General features: G+C 34.5%; 4 protein-coding genes across 10 annotated transcripts in view; 1 reads left to right on the forward strand and 3 right to left on the reverse strand.

The window, feature by feature from the left end:
* LOC147388552 (putative disease resistance protein RGA3) overlaps positions 1–5,350 on the reverse strand; it is a 59,766-nt gene extending 54,416 nt beyond the window's left edge. The window contains exon 1 of the transcript XR_015170492.1: positions 5,264–5,350. The gene's annotated coding sequence lies outside the window, so the exon portion shown is untranslated. The remainder of the gene's footprint in view (positions 1–5,263) is intronic.
* LOC147388556 (putative glutathione peroxidase 5) lies at positions 1,393–4,174 on the forward strand. Of its 7 annotated transcripts, none has more exons than XM_086417964.1 (4): positions 1,393–1,930; positions 2,046–2,121; positions 2,220–2,273; positions 4,031–4,174. In XM_086417964.1, exons 1-4 carry the CDS (start codon positions 1,874–1,876, stop codon positions 4,132–4,134), a joined length of 291 nt encoding a protein of 96 aa, XP_086274090.1. In that variant the 5' UTR covers positions 1,393–1,873; the 3' UTR covers positions 4,135–4,174. The 7 variants fall into 7 exon arrangements, 2 of the variants coding, with proteins under 2 accessions (XP_086274090.1, XP_086274091.1); XM_086417965.1 differs by having other exon boundaries at positions 4,046–4,174; XR_015170495.1 differs by lacking the exon at positions 2,046–2,121.
* Positions 5,351–5,493: 143 nt separating the features above from the next.
* Positions 5,494–8,298, reverse strand: LOC147388557 (disease resistance protein RGA2-like). The gene has a single exon (XM_086418302.1). It carries the CDS (start codon positions 8,296–8,298, stop codon positions 5,494–5,496), a length of 2,805 nt encoding a protein of 934 aa, XP_086274428.1.
* Positions 8,265–9,094, reverse strand: LOC147388558 (putative disease resistance protein RGA1). Its single transcript, XM_086417963.1, has 2 exons — positions 8,647–9,094; positions 8,265–8,438 (listed from the first exon to the last, which is right to left on the reverse strand). The coding sequence occupies exons 1-2, from the start codon at positions 8,935–8,937 to the stop codon at positions 8,400–8,402; spliced, it is 330 nt and encodes a 109-aa protein (XP_086274089.1). The 5' UTR covers positions 8,938–9,094; the 3' UTR covers positions 8,265–8,399.
* Positions 9,095–17,020: the final 7,926 nt, after the last annotated feature.

Genomic DNA, 17,020 nt, shown 5'->3' on the forward strand with positions numbered 1-17,020 from the left:
TATATATATAGGGAAATGTTCAGCACCCTAAGTTTTACCACACACTTTAACAAACGTTTTTTGTCCTACATGGGTTAGAAGTTTTGGAATGAGCTGATTTTTGGTGAGGATGATCTCTATGATTAGAAGATCATCCTCCCCAAAAATCAGCCCATTCCGAAATGTTTAGCCCCATGTTTACACGTTGAAAAATCGTGGACCGTCCATTTTTTGTAAATCAATTTTGATGGGGTTAGAAGTTTTGGAATGAGCTGATTTTTGGTGAGGATGATCTCCTCACCATAGAGATCATCCTCACCAAAAATCAGCTCATTCCGAAACTTCTAACCCATGTAAGACAAAACGCGTTTGTTAAAGTGTGTGGTAAAACTAAGGGTGGCGAACGGGACCCATATATATATATATAATAGGAAAATGCTGGAATGACACAAATGGAAACACAAATGATATGGTAGTGCGGACATAATCGTAAATGCTTTTTACTCGTATCTCGCAAAAAAGCATCTACGATTATATGCGCACCACCACATTATTGTATCACCTTTGTGTCATCCTAGTACGACTCTATATAATAAAACACAGGTTACATTGGAGTAGTTTTGTGTGATATAAACGTCTAATCAATCGTAGGCCAAAACTTTTATCCGTCTACGTAAACAATGCTGAGATTTAATCCGATTACGAATGTCGATGATGTGAAAATTAAAAACAAAATTCAATCTCCCGCTGCTCACTCCCCCCCATCTCCCTTCATCTCTATCTCATGCGGTTCAACTCTCTCTCTATTTCGAAAAAAATAAATAGTAAAACCCTTCGTCTTCAACATCAAACAGAAAATCTCTTTGTCTTTGATCTCTAGCTGGAAATCTGATATCTCCGCAAGGGTTTGAAGGCATAAAATGTCCTGCAGGGGTCTGAAAACCTCTCTCATTCTCTCTAACTTCAAGCAAGGAACTCTCTCTCCTTCTAACTTCAGAAAACCTTTGATTTTATTTCTTTTAGATTGCTAAAAAACTCTCATTCTCTCTAAAAATCAATGGTTTTGTGCTGGAGATTGGAGGTGAGGTTCTTTGAATCCTTCTCTCTAACTTAAGGTGAAAAACACACTTTCTCTCTCTCTCTCTCGCTTTGTTTTATTTTTTGATTTTTGTTTTTTGATCTTAAGAGATTTGTTGTTTGGGAGCAAGAAAAAGATAATTATGAACCTTCAAACCATCGTTTGACATCTATTTGACGAAATGCTGCAGAGACTTTTTATTTGTCACAATACGCATTTATGAACCTTCATTTTCTGTAAGCTTCTGTTTTGGTATTTAATGTGTTTATGTATTTAATGGTATGGATTAATGTTAAAGAATTGAAGCTATAATTTTAAAATGAAATTAAAGTTTAGGGGGCGATTGATTGCGCTTCAAAACGCAATTTTACCGGCGTTTGCGTCAAAACGCGACGTTTTGAAGCTGAATCAAACGGACCGCAATCATTTGCGTTTTGTTTTACCGAGTTTGCGTTACGAAATTGCGTTTATAAACGCAAATGTGAAAAGCGGAATTTTAGAGCTTTTTCTATTTGCGTTTGCGGGAGACGCGAATTACCGAAAAACGTCTCATGTGAAAAGACGTTATTACCCTTCTTTTTTTTTAACTCATTTCTCTTCGTTTCTTCGCCAGAACCCTCACAGCAACATCGATTTCTCTTCGTCTCTTCTTCGACAGAACCCTCACACAGCAACGTCGTTCTCGATAGAACCCTCGGACACCGACGTCGTCGTCTTCTCCTCTTCTCCTAAAGTCTCTCCCTCTCTCTCTCTCTCTCTCTCTCTCTCTCTCTCGCTCTCTCTCTCTCTCTCTGCCATACAAACCCTTGATTTGGTATGGGTGCTTCTCAATCATCTACCTTAGATCAGTCCCTCCATGATTTCACAGTCACGGTAAGTTAATTTTATCAGATTTCAATTTCAATTTTTTTTTCTCTGTCTCTATGTATGAAAATTCATCACTTGCACGCATATGGGTTCTTTGAAATTATGGGATTTTCTCTTCAAGATTGTAAAGGGAAGGATGTTGATCTCAACATTTACAAAGGGAAGATTATTGTTGTTGGTAACGTTGCTTTCAAATGGTACTTTATTTTTCAAAAATGGGTTGTTCATCAATCTTATTTATTTATTTATTTTGGTTTTTCTGAATATTAATGGGATTGTGTTTGGAGCTGAACAGTGGATACCAATTATACCCAATTGACTGAGCTTTACACCAAATACAAGGATAAAGGTGAGATTCTGTTATATTGTTTTGTTTTCTTTTCGTTGGATCAATTTTTGAAGTACCCATGAAGGCTACACTTGGTAATTTCCTATGAAGGATTTTTGCTTAATTTTCCCTTTTTGGAGGTTAACCCATGAAGGGATTTGCTTACTTTCTCAAATTTTGGATGATTATTGAAATTTTCATGAAGGACTTTTGCTTACTTTTACCTTTTTCTTTTGGAGCATCTAACCTATGAAGGGTTTTTATTTATTTATTTTGTTTTTCCCCTTTGTTGGAAAGATTAATGAAATCTGATCTAAATGGTATAAAGATTAATATTTGGATGTCAATTATGGGAAAAAAATTTGACACCTATTTTAAAGGATAGGGAGATGTGCGAATTGCACTACCTATTGTGGAATAAAATTTTGGAATAGGGTCATGTAGAAAAGAATAATACAAGAAACAAACAAATGCAAACTTGGCTTCATGCCAGAGAGAACAACTAGAAAGATACGATTGGATATTACATGGATTATTTCAAAATCTTTAAATGTTGATATTTTATGATATAACTTTACAAAATAGCTTTTGTTTTTTCATACCTTAGTGAAATTTACTCTTTAGGATAGATATTTTTATTAGTTTAACTTGATTATAGATTTAGATATAAATATAGTGGCCTTGCTAAAGACATCTAAGGGTATTTGAAAACCAAGGGTGCATCTCAAATATTCACTTAAACGTAGAGGTGTATGTTTGTCTAAATTACTTTCCTTTTTAAAGTAATTCCTTTAGGATTTTTTTATATTAAATAACCAAAACTCCCTTAGTTATATTAAATAACCAAAACTCCGATTGCTTTGCATTGAAAATATTTCCGCTTGCTTAGCATTGAAATAAATTTCTGTTTGTTTTCAAATAGATTTAAGTATCTTGTTCAATATTTTGTTATTGTTAAGATGAATATGAGATTCTAATATCATTGTTGTGTTTTGGTAATCCGATCCAACCTTAGTTACACAATGATTGAATTTTCTTCGATGGGTTATGGTAGGGCTAGAGTGGGATTTAATTGACACATTTCCATGCATTTTGGAATGTTATATTACTTTCAACATGGTCTTATTTCACCAAAATTGCGAATATTACATCCATGCATTTTCTCTTTTTTTCTTATGACTGTTTTAATGTTCCATCACAATTACTTTTGTTGTAAATCCCATTACATTCACAGCACTGCAACATTGCACTTAGCCTCATGGTAAGTCATGCATTAGTTGTTGATAGTGTAAGGCGATTTTACCCACTTGTGATACAGGCCAAATGATACACATGGGCTGTTTTGTTAGAAATTAAAATTAAATGACTATTTTATGACAATTATCAACTTAGTTTTGTTAAGATCAACTAATATATACGATGTAATGTGGATGTGTTATGTACAATGTGAATTTTGGATTGTATATTATGCAGGTATTTTGTTTATCAGGAAAATTCCATATGTCCATTTTTTTAAGGAGATGCTGCCGAAATTTCTATAGAATTATAAATTTTTTTATAATTTTTATAGACATTTTAAAATTAAAATAATAATTATTTTAATTTTTATATAATTTTATTATATTTATATTTATATATATTTAGTGTAATTATCTATTTATAGGGGTATTCTGATCATTTTTAATGCATTCTGGGTGCATTATCAACCTTAAGGGTATTTTGGTCATTTTACCCTAACACAGCAAATTCTTGAAGCTGTATCAAGCAGTAATTACCAGATTCTGACAGCACAGCACTTTTAGAAAGCTCTATCAAGCAAGCTTTTCAGTGTTTCAGATTCTGGCAGCAGATTCTAACAGCAGATTCTGGCAGCAGAAGCTGACAGCAGATTCTGGCAGCTGAATCAATCAGGCCCTTAGTAATCATCCTCAAAGCCTCATCATCATCGTCTATCTTAAATACTCAATTTAAATGGTGTAAATTTATTATCCCTGGGAATCACTTTTAACTATTTGGTAATATAACCCATGTTTTGAAAAATGTTTTGCCAAAATGTTTGTTGCCGAACATTTCCCATATATATATAAAATTTGAATAATGATTTAGAATACCCATCCAATTCCAATTTCTAAATACCAATTATTTTTATTTTTATATTTAAGTAAGACTAGTATTATTAAGTGTTTTTGAGCTCACCTTGTGGCATCTAAAAACATGATCCCATGCTATATGGTTGTAGAGGACAAAAAAATAAAAAATAATAATAATAATAAATAAAAATAAATTAGGAGATCAGTGGAAGGGAAGTGCGGTCCATGTCCATTTTCAAGACGTCGGATGAAGCTAAAAAAATGGTTTTATTTATTTATTTAGGATCTCAGTTTTTCCCAGAAATCTAGATGGCAGTGGGGTTGGATTGCAAATGTTGTAATCCACTTGAGCAAGACGACCCTTGGTAAGAAAGTGTTTTTCATTTTTTTTGAGAGCTACTATTGCCACACCAAGTAATTAAATTATATGTGCCACATCAAAAGAGGAAATGTGCACACCATTTATTAAAAAAACAAATTCACACCGTTTTATTTTACTACACACCAATAATTCATTATGGAAAAAAGAAGCCACTCCCCCTTGATGATAAAGAAGTTGGGGTGCTCCAACTTTTTTTTGGAGTTACCACACACCATAATGTTTATTAAAGACTTTGAATTGGTGTGGCAATAGTAAATCCACCTTTTTTTTCCCAACAAAAGTTGAAATATTTATTTTCTCGAGAAAGATGAAGTGAAAAACAAATAAATTCCTTATATTTATGTACGTGTTGTATTTGGGAATCTAGCTATTTGAGAATACTATTCTCCCATCATCTGAACAGATGCCATGTGATATGATGTGATGATGAGAGCAAGCCTCAAATCAATCAATTAGGAGTGGAGTTGTTTCTTTTCTTAATTAAAAATTAAAAATTCAAATGTAAAATCTTATCTTCTTTGATTAAAAACAAGCTTTACCTCTCTCAGATCTCGGTGGAGTCATGATGCATGCGTGTCTCTAATATTAAAGTCCATCACTATTGTCCTCTTCATCGCCAAATCTCGATGATGAGGAGTGGAGTCATTTCTTTTCTTAATTCAAAATTCAAAATTCAAAATCTCACTTAATTAAAAACGAACTTTACCTCTCTCAGATCTCGGTGGAGTCATGATGCATGCGTATACCAAAATCCATCACTACTGTCGTCTTAATCGTTCCAGATCTCGATGTTGGGGATGTGTGATATGATGCTCCAGTCCTCTCCTACCTCCTTTTGGCAACGTGCTCCCAAAACAGAGCACTGACTAATTGACAAGCTTTGAAGCGAGATGAGCTGTTTCAGCTCCTCAGACATGCACATCAAGGAATCAGACTGTTGGATTATCAACCTTTGGAGCGATGTAAGATGAGCCAAACCTTCAGGGAGTGACGAATGTGGTGAAAATGTAATAGACAGAGACTTGAGATTGTTGTTGCTGTTGTTAACTTGGTTGGTGGGCAATGACCTTGAAAGAACACCTACATCCCCATCTAAACTCAACTCTTCAAGGAGTGGAGGAAGGCATGGTGTCCAACTCAATTTTGGGCAATGATGAATTTCCAAATTCCTTAGTGAAGCAGGGAATATGTAGTGAGGCAGCTCCTTTAACTTGGGGCAATAAGAAAGGCGTAATTTATGGAGAAGTGGCATGATGATGATGATTATATCTCTTCCTCCTCCACTTCCAGCAGCATGTTCTTCTTCTTCTTCTTCTTCCCTTGTCAACATCTCCCACTCCTCCAACTCATACATACCACCAATATTAAGTTCCTTCAACTGTGGGAATGCTACCACAACTCTTGATTCTCCACCACCTCTTTTTGTACCATCATCATCAACATCCACATTAATTCCTAAAAACTCAATACCTACACGTTTCACGGAATTCATTCCTCCTATACAGAGGCTTTCAAGGACTGGCAAATTTCCAAGAGCTGGCAAAACCTGAAACTTTGGAAAGTTCTTAAGGGTTAATTTTCTGAGACATGGCATAATCACTCCATCTTCTACCCTCAAATCCCACTCCTCCAAGTTACCCATACCACCGATACAAAGTTCTTTCAACCTTGGCGGAATAATCGGAAGACCATCACTACCTGCAATTCGGCCAAACACCTGGCCCATGAATTTAACCTCATCCATGTTTTCTATTTTGAGTTTTTGAAGAAATTGAAATTTCCCAAAAGTAGGAAATTGCACACATTTCACACAATCAACCATTTCAACAGCGACAATATTGGACAATATCGAATCCACCATCCACCTAGGAAACTTAGAACCAAAGTAACCTTTTATTCGCAATTCCACCAAGTTTCGATGTGGTTGGAGGCCTTCCAGCAAACCCTCAATCCTCTCTATCTCGCTTTCTCCCACATTTTCCAAATCACAAACCTTGAAGCTCAAACCTAGACCACGAAGATGTTGCTTATTCTTCAATTCTGCTTCATTAGCCTCATTTACATCCGCCACTCTTTCCAACCCAGATATTTCTAGATCCCCTTGGAGGTGGTTGAGATCTTTTAATTCTCTAATTTTGGATCCACCTCCCCCAGCATCATCGCCAACAATGAACTTACACAATGTTCGAAGGGAGCTTAATCTACCAATTCCTTGAGGTAGGTAGCTTAGTTGACCAGTTTTTTCAATTTCAAGATGCCTCAGCTTAATCATTTTCCTAATCCCTTGAGGTAGTTTACATAGCCTGCGACAACGGTTAAGTTTCAATGTCTGCAAATTATACAATCTGCACATTGTTTTAGGCAATTCCTTCAACCTTGTCTCAGACAAGTCAAGGTATCTAAGATGTATCAACTTCTCAACCTCATTTGGCAGTTCTTTTAGATCCCAATCGCACAAAGATAGTTCTCTAAGACATGTGAATTGACAAAACAAATCAGAAAGAGCTCGAACAGATTGTGATGCCCATACATATTCATCGATGATGAGAGTGCGTAGATTCTCTGCCTCGTAAATGGAAGGATGGATGGAACTTAAATCTGTGACCTGTGTAACGTTTAAATGGCGGACCTTCTTGTTATTGTTGTTGAATTCTGTGTTATTATCATCCATGATAAAGCATTCAGTCTTCGTAAGAAATTGGGCAAAATCATGAATAAGATCATGCATCTTGCAGTGAATTATGTTTCCATCGTCATCTCGTTTCATGTTTTGGAAAAATGAGCGCATCAGTAGTTCATCGAAATATTCATCACCCACTGCTTCCAATTCTGTCCTTCTCGTGGAGTTAAGAAGACCATGTGCCATCCACAGCTTGATTAACTCATCCTTTCTTATCCTATGATCTTTTGGAAAGACAGCGCAATACATGAAACAACGTTTCACATTTGAGGGCAATGCATAATAACTCAACAGGAGAACAGGCAAAACTTCTTTTTCAACATCTTGTAATTCCCATGCATCATCTTCCAACACTTGTTTCCACTCTGATCTGGTCTTTTTGAAGAACATGAGACCTCCCAAAGCCTTGACGAAAAGAGGCACACCCTTGCACTTTTTTACCATGTCCACGCCGATATCTTCCACTTTCTCACGCTCTTCTTTGGTCCACCTGTGAAAAACAATACGTTCAAACAATTCCAAACATTTCTCCTCGGACAATTTCCCCAGATCATGAGTGTAGGCCGAATCCACCATCGATGCAACTTTTGTACTGCGCGTAGTAACGACAATTCTGCTTCCTTGTGCACTAGCCTTGAAAGCAAGCTTCAATGGACTCCAGTCAGCGTGCTTCTCAGTCCACACATCATCCAGCACGAGTAGAAACCGCTTTCCCGTGACAGATCTACATAATTCTTGATGTAAATCTTGCCATTCAATGTTGCTAGAGACGTTCTGACCACTAGCAGCTTTAATAATCGCTTTGGCAATCCTTGTTAAATCGAAAGGATCAGATACACACACCCACATTCTCTTCTCGAAATGGTTATTCACCTTATCATCATTGAAGACCATTTGGGCAAGAGTGGTCTTCCCATATCCCCCAGGTCCACATATAGAGATGACAGCTGGTACATTACTTGTTTCTAGCCGACTACTCTCGCTCAACAATTTGCTTAGTATAATATCTTTGTCCTTGTCACGACCGCATACATCTAATTCATCAATCAGAGAGCTAGTCATTCGAAATGTTGGTGGTTCCGCAATAGTAGTAGTAGTAAACTGGAACTGGTTCTTGTCTTTTGCAATTACATCTAGTCTGCCCTTTATATCTTTTATCTTATGGCTGATGCCACGACGTAAAGAAACTTGACTGAAGCAATTCCAATTGCAATTGCAAAGAGAAAACAAATAGGAGCATACCTTCTCTAATACGCCAACTTCCTCTTCATTTTCCGATCTGTGAATTTCAGTGCTCCATTCGTCCAACACATCTTCTATGTCGTAGGCCACGTCTTTGAGTTTTTCTAACCAAAGCTTCACTGTTTCCTCGTTTAATTGTTTCTTCTCTGCATCTATGAGTACGGCTTGAATAGATTTGAGTGTAGAAGTAAACTTTTCAACTTCTTGAGGGGTACCCAACACCAGTCTCACCTCTTTGTTCGCCTCGGAACCCAATTCCTTCAAAACAGTGGAAACGAGAGCATGCGCCATACTTGGAAATGAGAGAGAAGGTTGAGGCAAATTGATGAAGATGAAGATGAAGCAAGCAATGAGGATGAAGGGTGAAAGTCAACAGTCTAACAATGAAATATTAGAATCTATTATTGGTTTGGTGGGAGACTAAAACAATGAAATATTAGAAGGTTGATCATTACGATGCTTTTTTGACTATTATTTTAAGAGTCGTGCTGGGGTGATATAAAGGCAACACAAAGCTGACAAAAACTCATGGTGTCATTCACATTACCGTAGATGTTTTTCCACAAGATACGAGTAAAAACAATCTACGGTTAAATGGGCGCCACCACATCAATTTTTTCACGCTTGTGGGTCTGTTCGTGTCTTTCCAACATTTTCCTTATTTATTTGAAGTAAAGCGATCATCATCTCTCTTCATGAGAGTTGTTATTGGCACTCCAACTTTTACTTATCAAATCTTAGTTTAAAATAAAGAATTTTTCTTAAAACGTTCACAACTTTTATCCAAATTCCAATTTCAATACCCATTTTAATTTCAAAAACATGTATTTTGAGTGAATTTATCCCTTTTATAATCAATGAATTCACTTTTACATCCACAAATTCATAAATATTAAAATTAACAAATTCTCAATTTCATAGATTATAAAAATGATAAAAGCATGTTTTAGAAATTAAAATGAATTGTGTACCCGACTCAAAATTTTCAACGCGCAAAATGCAAAATCATCCTTTTATTTTTTTAATAGATTTTTTTATTTTTAAAATTTGAGATTTTATTTAAATCTAATCATAATTATAAAATAATTATTAAAATTGTGAATGACTGTTATAATATTTTGTAATATTAAGATATAATTTTAAAATTTGAATTGTAATAAGGATGAGTTGGGCTGCCACTAGCACAGTTTTCCTTTTTTTTTTTTGAAAGGGACGTGTGAAAGATGCTTGAAAGTACCATTCCACCGACATCTCTTTACTTTTTTTTACTAACACCACTGAGGTAGGTAAAACAGCCACCAAAGATTGGATTTACTCTCTATAAGAGATAAGTAAATTTTGATTTGAGAGATTTACCGATAGACTTATTTGTAGCAATTTTATTACAAAAACTCCTTAGTTCGTAAGTTTGCTACTGAAATAAATCTTATTTTATTAATCATGCTATCATGATTAACTTAGTAAGATTTTAAATTTTACTAATGATCGTTGGGCTCATATAGATTACCAAATCAGCAATCTAACAATAAGATCTTTTAGATTTCATGGAAAAATTCAGACTAAAAATAATGTATTTGTCGTGGTCATGATCACAAACTTCTAATACATCAATCAGAGAACTAATCATTTGAATGTTGATAGTTCCGTAGTACTAATCAAAACTGATCTTTTGTGTCTAGATTCATCGAAGGGTCGATATTGCGTGAGAGACATAGGTAAAGCAAATAACGCTTTTAAAGGGGTAATTTAGTAAAATCCTTATAAATTGATAATATTAGGTTTAAAAAACTTCTATTGGCACTCTAACTTTTATTTATTTCCCTCTAATTTAAAATAAAGAGTGCGCTGATTTTTTATGGGTTCGTCACTTCTAATATCTATGAATCCGGAGATATACATACGAATTCATTGATTATTTTGGAGGTATAAATTCTTCAACCCATGAGATAACGACATGTGTCACTAAGGAATGCGAGGGTTCACAGGATACATTCGTTTGACATGTGTGTGTGTGTGTGCAATTGCTCGGGTGGTTCATCGAGGGAGGGGGTTTAGACGAAGCCGGGGAATCAATATTTTATGGATGGAAATTATTCTAATCCTTGGGATACACAATTGTACATGTATCTTTCTTCTTTAATCAAAATTTCAACCAATGAGGGTGAAGGGTGAAAGTCAACAGAACAGGAATGAAAGATTAGAATCTATTGTTGGTTTGGTGGGGAAACTAAAGCAATCAATTATTTTACAATCACATGTGCTGTGTATTGCCCAATTATTAATATTAGGGTCAGAAATGATTCCTATCGTGGCATATGTGGTGTGTATTGCACCGACATCTCTCTCGCGTACGTGCTCATTTTACAACTGCACAGACGTAAAGCAAATAACGTTTTTAAAAAGGTAATTTAGTAAAATCCTTATAAATTGACGATGATATTAGTTTTAAAGAACTTCTATTGGCACCCTAACTTTTATTTATTATTCTCCAATTTAAAATAAAGAAAGAGTGCTGATTTTCTAACTCACTTCGACAGACTAACTCATCCACGTTGCATGTGCAAGAACCTCGGGATACACAATTGTACATGTATTATGTGGATTGCAATTGTGTATCCCGATGAAACATTTATGATTCTTGCACTTGCCACATCAGTAGAGTTAGTGGAATTTGTTAAAGGAGAGTTAGAAAATCATGACTCTTTTTTTAACCTATGAAGTCACTCGTGAGTTCGTCACTTCTAATAGCTATGAATTTGAAGATATACCAGTGAATTCATTGATTATTATGGAGGTATAAATTCTCCAACCCATGAGATAACGACATGTGTCACTAAGGAATGAGAGGATTCACAGGGTATATTCACCTGACATGTGTGTGTGTGAAGTCGCTCGAGTGGTTCATCGAGGGAGGAGGCTCGGACGAAGGTCGGGGAAATAGAGTTTCATAAATGGAAAGGATTCTAATCCCTGAGATTTCGGGATTTAGACAATTGAATTAGAAATGACTCTTACAAAGGGATAAGGAAGGAAAACGTGTAAAATAGCAACTCACTCTCTATAAATAAAGAAGGACCCACACATCAAAGGTATGCAATTTCTCTACACTAAAACCATGTTGAATTTTCTCTAGAACTAACTTAGGTATTGAAGGCTTTGTGGAACAAGAAATAGGGAAGATCTCGAGGAGTTGAATATCGTCCGATCGGACGAACAAGAATCTTGAGATGATCACAAAACACGACTCCACAATTATAAAATTGACGAATTTACTCGAAATACATGTTTTTGGAATATTCTAATAATATTTCTATTATAACATTGAATCATTTTCTCGTGAAGATTTAGATAATTAAAATAAACTAGATAAATTAGAATTTTTACAATTTTTCGAGTATTTTATGTGTAAACTCAATTATGTTTTTGTGTAACTAGAGATCTAATAATAAAAGAATTGTTTATTTATCATGGTATCATAGTCATTGTTGATTCCAATCCAACAATTAGGCCAATGTTGCTCTTGATTCCTATCCAAACGAATTACTTCAATATTGAACACAAACCAGCCAAAAATAGCTTAAACTTGACTGCCTAGTTCTAGGCTTGGCCTTGAAACTTTGATGCAAAATTCTAGAATGGTGAGCACAGATCAACCATGACTACCAAGTAGGATTGCAACCTAGGCAGGTTGGACGGTTAACCCAGGCTCAACCCAAGTTGTAAAACCCTCAACTTAAGCTCAACTCAACCTGACCATCAGGTTATAGCTCATTAACCCAAGCTCAACCCGAGATTGAGCTTTTAAAATTGGGTAGAGTCCTGGTTGGGCAAAGTTAGGTAACTTTTGGCGGGATGCATGGGTTAACCCTCATATTCCAAAATACCCTTCATCTTTAATCAAATTTTCAATTAAACTTAACCTTAAAAAATAAAATAAGATTACCAAAATATTCTTCATCTTTATCAAAATACCCTTCATCTTTACCAAAATATCTTTCTTCTTTAATCAAAATTTCAACCAAACTTAACCTTAAAAAATAGGATTTTACCTGTTTGGATTTAGTTCTAAGTCTTCAATTTGGACCGATTTTTGACATGTGATGATATTTATATGTTAATCGACATAATTAACGAATTTTATGTGGTAAATTTGTTAGATACACAATAATTAGGGACTCGAACGTTATATTTCTCAGCCCTGATCAATTACCTAAACCTATCACCTACAAAATAACATAGGTTAAGGCTAGAAAAATAGTTTATCTTTTTGAGGACTCGTGTTACCTGTTAACACATTTTTTACGCCTGACTTTCCATGTTAGATTTTTCACATTTAGCTATGTCAAATTGTTTGTGACACACTTTGCATCAAGGCTTCAATTACTTTTTTTTAAGTTTATAATTATTTTTAAATTAAAATAATTATAATTTTATTTTTTCATAGGAAGAACGCTCAATGGATACGTGAATTTTTGAATCTAAAAAACATTTATGACATTTGAAATTTGATTGATAGTATAAATATTTTATTATATTATCAGATATCTCGTGATATCTTATTCTGGCACATTCAATTCGAAAATCAAGATTATTTCGAACTTCATCTTTCTCTTTTCATAAGAAATCACTACTCAAGAGATAACACAAAATTCTATGAATTTCTTAAAAAAAAAAAAAAATCAACAAAAAGTTAGTTTTCAATCTTAGATTGCATTTTAATTTTAATTGGGAAGCTCGTCAATAGGACAACTTCTTCTACCAAAAACCTGGTATTTTTTTTCTTTGGGAAAATGACCCTTAAAACCAAAATTTCAAAAAATCGGACAAACAGGTCCTCATTTATAAAACTATGGACTTTAAAAAGGACTTTTTTGACTTCCGTTATAATTACTATTAAAAAATACCAAAAACACCCTTTTTTAAGCTCCTCGCCTCCTCACCCTTGTTTGTTTTTTTTTTCTTTTTCATCCCATCCCATGGAAGTCGGTTTAGAATTTTCCTATTTAAAATCCTGAAATCTGAATCTAATTAGTACACCATCAGGGTCATTTAGTGTCTAAGGAAAATGTTTGGTCAAGAAGGCGTCGTCACGGCTTGAACGGCTTCGAGATGTGTTTTGATGGCAATCCAATGACTTGGATTTAAGGAGGACATCTTTTGTGGAGGAACAACATTACCAAACTCTCTACAAATTCTGCCTCTTGTCCGCACATGCCACGCACACCCAGTCATTCCATTCGTAATGAATCCAATCAGTTTTCATCCCATTTTTAATAATTGAAAAAAGGGGTAGTTTCGATTTTTTATTTAACAATTAGACGGAATTTAATGTTTGACAAAATGGGCCCTTAAATTGTCCATATTTTATACGTGTGGACCTGTTGGTCCATGTTTTCATAAATTTGGTTTTAAAAGTCATTTTCCCTACTTTTTTTAAAGAATAATGATAAATTGACTCCCCCTATGACAAATTCTCCACACGTGGCTGTGCATAGAAAGAAGAATCCAATGAGGAGGGGCTCGCGTCTGATTAGCTTGTTAGTGAGACAATAGATTACTAAGGCAAAAATTATTAATTGATTAAATAAATTGCTTCTTGAACTCCATCTTAAGATAATGTGGGGGACAACTTAGTTCAAGTTGATGTAAAATTGGAATCGAACCAACATAGGTCAGTTCCATTAAATAAAAATCAGAATCGAATCAGAATGCCAATAGAACCAAACCGAATTAAGAACGGTTTGGTTTGATTCTCAATTTGAATCGGATCAAGTTACACCCCTAAGATAATCTATTTTAGTATTAGTGTCGAAATCAATAAAAATTAAAATTAACATATGTAATAGGTTTCTTATTTTTAGTACATTGATTTCTATGCATTTGTTACATAGTTGTCTAGAAGGTGGCATGTGCAAAGGCCTATGTATCAAAAGGGGCTTACATAGCTATCGAACTCCAAGCAATTTTAGAAGCTTTAAAATTGGCCAAGAGGAAGGAGTTGCGGCAGATTTTATGATCTCAAATTCTCTTTATGCAATAAAGAGTATAAAAAATGAGATTACTTGTTCTTGGAAGTATGCAAACCAAGTAAAGGAGATCCAAGTACTTGTAGAGCAATTCAATTCACGTGTGTTCGAGTTCTCTTGGAGAGAAACAAATAGGGTCACCGATTTTCTAGCACATCTTGATTCCTATGGAAATGCATTTTTTTGTATTAGAGGATGATTCTTTCATTCCTATGGAATTGTAAATTGTCCATTTTTTTTTAAATCACTTTTGATGGGGTTAGAAGTTTTGAAATGAGTAGATTTTTGGTGAGGATGATCTCTTAACCATAGTGATCATCCTTACTAAAACATTACGAAACTTTTAATCCATATAAGACAAAAAATTTGGCTAAGGTGTGAGGCACCCTTAGTAATAATTGGGATGCCTATAACCTAACCCTTGTAATAATAGTCTAACCAGAATGAACTAAAGAAGATTATTATAGTCAGTATTTGAACTTGGGGTGTCAATGGATAGTCGAAAATTCGGATATTGTTCGAAAATTTCGAATATTGGATTCGAATTTGGAAAGTTTTATATATTCAAATCCTTATCGGATATGGATTCGGATATTAACATTTCGAATCCGATTCGAAATAATATATAATATATTTTATTTATTTTTTATATAAATAATATAATATATTTTATTTTATTTGATTGATTTATTATATAAATAATATAATAGATATAATAGGATTTTTTTTAATAAGAAAAATTAGTTGGATAAGGAAACATTATGTTTTTTTTTTTTTTTTTTAAATATTCAAATTATTTGAATTCTAATCGGATAATCAGATTCGAATTCGGATAGAGTTTTAGAACATCCATCGGATTCGAATTCGAATTCGGATATTAGATAAAAATTTCAGATTCGGATTTGGATATTGTTGTATCCGAACTGATAAGCTTCCGTTGACAGCCCTAATTGAACAAACTAAAGAAGATTAGTAGAATCGAGTCCGAATTGTTTGAAATCATGCATTAAGGGGAATTTTATATCTTTTCCTCGGGGAATTAGGAAATATTTCAGATGTCCCAATTAATATATATCCTCATCTTAATCATAAACACTTTTTCTTTTATCTCAAAATCTTTCATCTTTATCCTTGATTTTTCATTATGAAAACCAATCATCTTCAACTTTTAATGTTCAATCTGCATTAACATTCCAAACATTAATTAAATTTTTGGAGAAGTAAGGTTAAGGTGGAAAATACCCTTGATTTGTTTTCAAATTCAGTTATCCCCAATTTCTTTAACCGATCAATTTTTGGCTAATTTACGAAAACATGCATAGAAAATTGAAAATTTCCAAAAATGATGCACTATTCAAATTAGTTTCGAAAACAGTAAAATAATTTATTGTTTTCATAAGCAATTTTTTTTATATACCAAAATGTTAAGAAATTAAATGAATAGTATTTTTTACAATTTTCATACCCAAAATACCCTTTTCAATTTCATATTAAAATCACTTAATTACCCTTCTTTTAATTTATGTTCCAATTACATTTATACCTTCCTAGCTTTATTAGCTAACATTATATAAAAGAGTTGAGTTTTGATAAAATGTAAAGCATAAAAATGGTAAAAAGGTCTCAGAAAGAGAAATCGACATTTTCGACATTTTTCTCCAAACTACCACAAATCCGAGACTTCACACGAGCTCCGCGCTACGAGGTCGAGGAAATCAAAAGGCTTACCCTATCAGACCCCGTGCTTGGGTAGCCACTTCTTACCATCAAATTCATCAAATTAAATCAGTGTTTTCAAAACTTGTCTGAGCAAAATCCTCGTGCCCGTACAAATCAGGATTTTATCTATTCTTTGCAGTTCTTTGCACGCAATTCCTGCAAAGAGGGGCAGTTGTAGACACCCAAATTTGATCGGGCCCTCGACGCAAAATGCCCCAAAAATAACAAAAATCGGAATGGGCTCTGAAGCCCAAACCTACAAAAATCCAATAAATTTTGTCATCTTATTTTCAATAAACGGCCCAAGGCCTTTCACGTGGCCCACGGACCAAAAATTCCTTACTACCCTCTCAACCCAATATAGGCCCAAATTCATTCCTATCCTACACTTCCCAACCCAAACTAAACCCATCACCTAAGCCCATCTAAATTAACCCTACTCATCAAAACACCAAAGCCCAACCTACAACCTAAAATCCAACCATCCTTTAATCCAACACATTACCCAAGCCCAACTCTCTACCCAAGCCCAATATCACAACCAATCACCCAATATGACACATGTCATTACCCCATTCCACCTCCCTCATCTAATCAACCAATCAACTCCATTACTTCCCTCCAAAAAT

This window comes from Akebia trifoliata, chromosome 12 (assembly GCF_017979445.1).
Source record: "Akebia trifoliata isolate Shusen 1 chromosome 12, ASM1797944v1, whole genome shotgun sequence".
Classification (NCBI taxonomy): Eukaryota; Viridiplantae; Streptophyta; class Magnoliopsida; order Ranunculales; family Lardizabalaceae; genus Akebia; species Akebia trifoliata.

Bases quoted from the DNA above. Each gene is read 5' to 3' on its own strand.
- LOC147388556 (XM_086417964.1), top strand. From the start codon at position 1,874: ATGGGTGCTTCTCAATCATCTACCTTAGATCAGTCCCTCCATGATTTC. The intron at 1,931-2,045 runs GTAAGTTAATTT...TTTCTCTTCAAG, and splicing joins TCCATGATTTCACAGTCACG to ATTGTAAAGGGAAGGATGTT. The intron at 2,274-4,030 runs GTGAGATTCTGT...AGTAATTACCAG, and splicing joins CACCAAATACAAGGATAAAG to ATTCTGACAGCACAGCACTT.
- LOC147388557 (XM_086418302.1), bottom strand. From the start codon at position 8,298: ATGGTCTTCAATGATGATAAGGTGAATAACCATTTCGAGAAGAGAATG.
- LOC147388558 (XM_086417963.1), bottom strand. From the start codon at position 8,937: ATGGCGCATGCTCTCGTTTCCACTGTTTTGAAGGAATTGGGTTCCGAG. The intron at 8,439-8,646 runs GTATGCTCCTAT...TTGATGAATTAG, and splicing joins AAGTTGGCGTATTAGAGAAG to ATGTATGCGGTCGTGACAAG.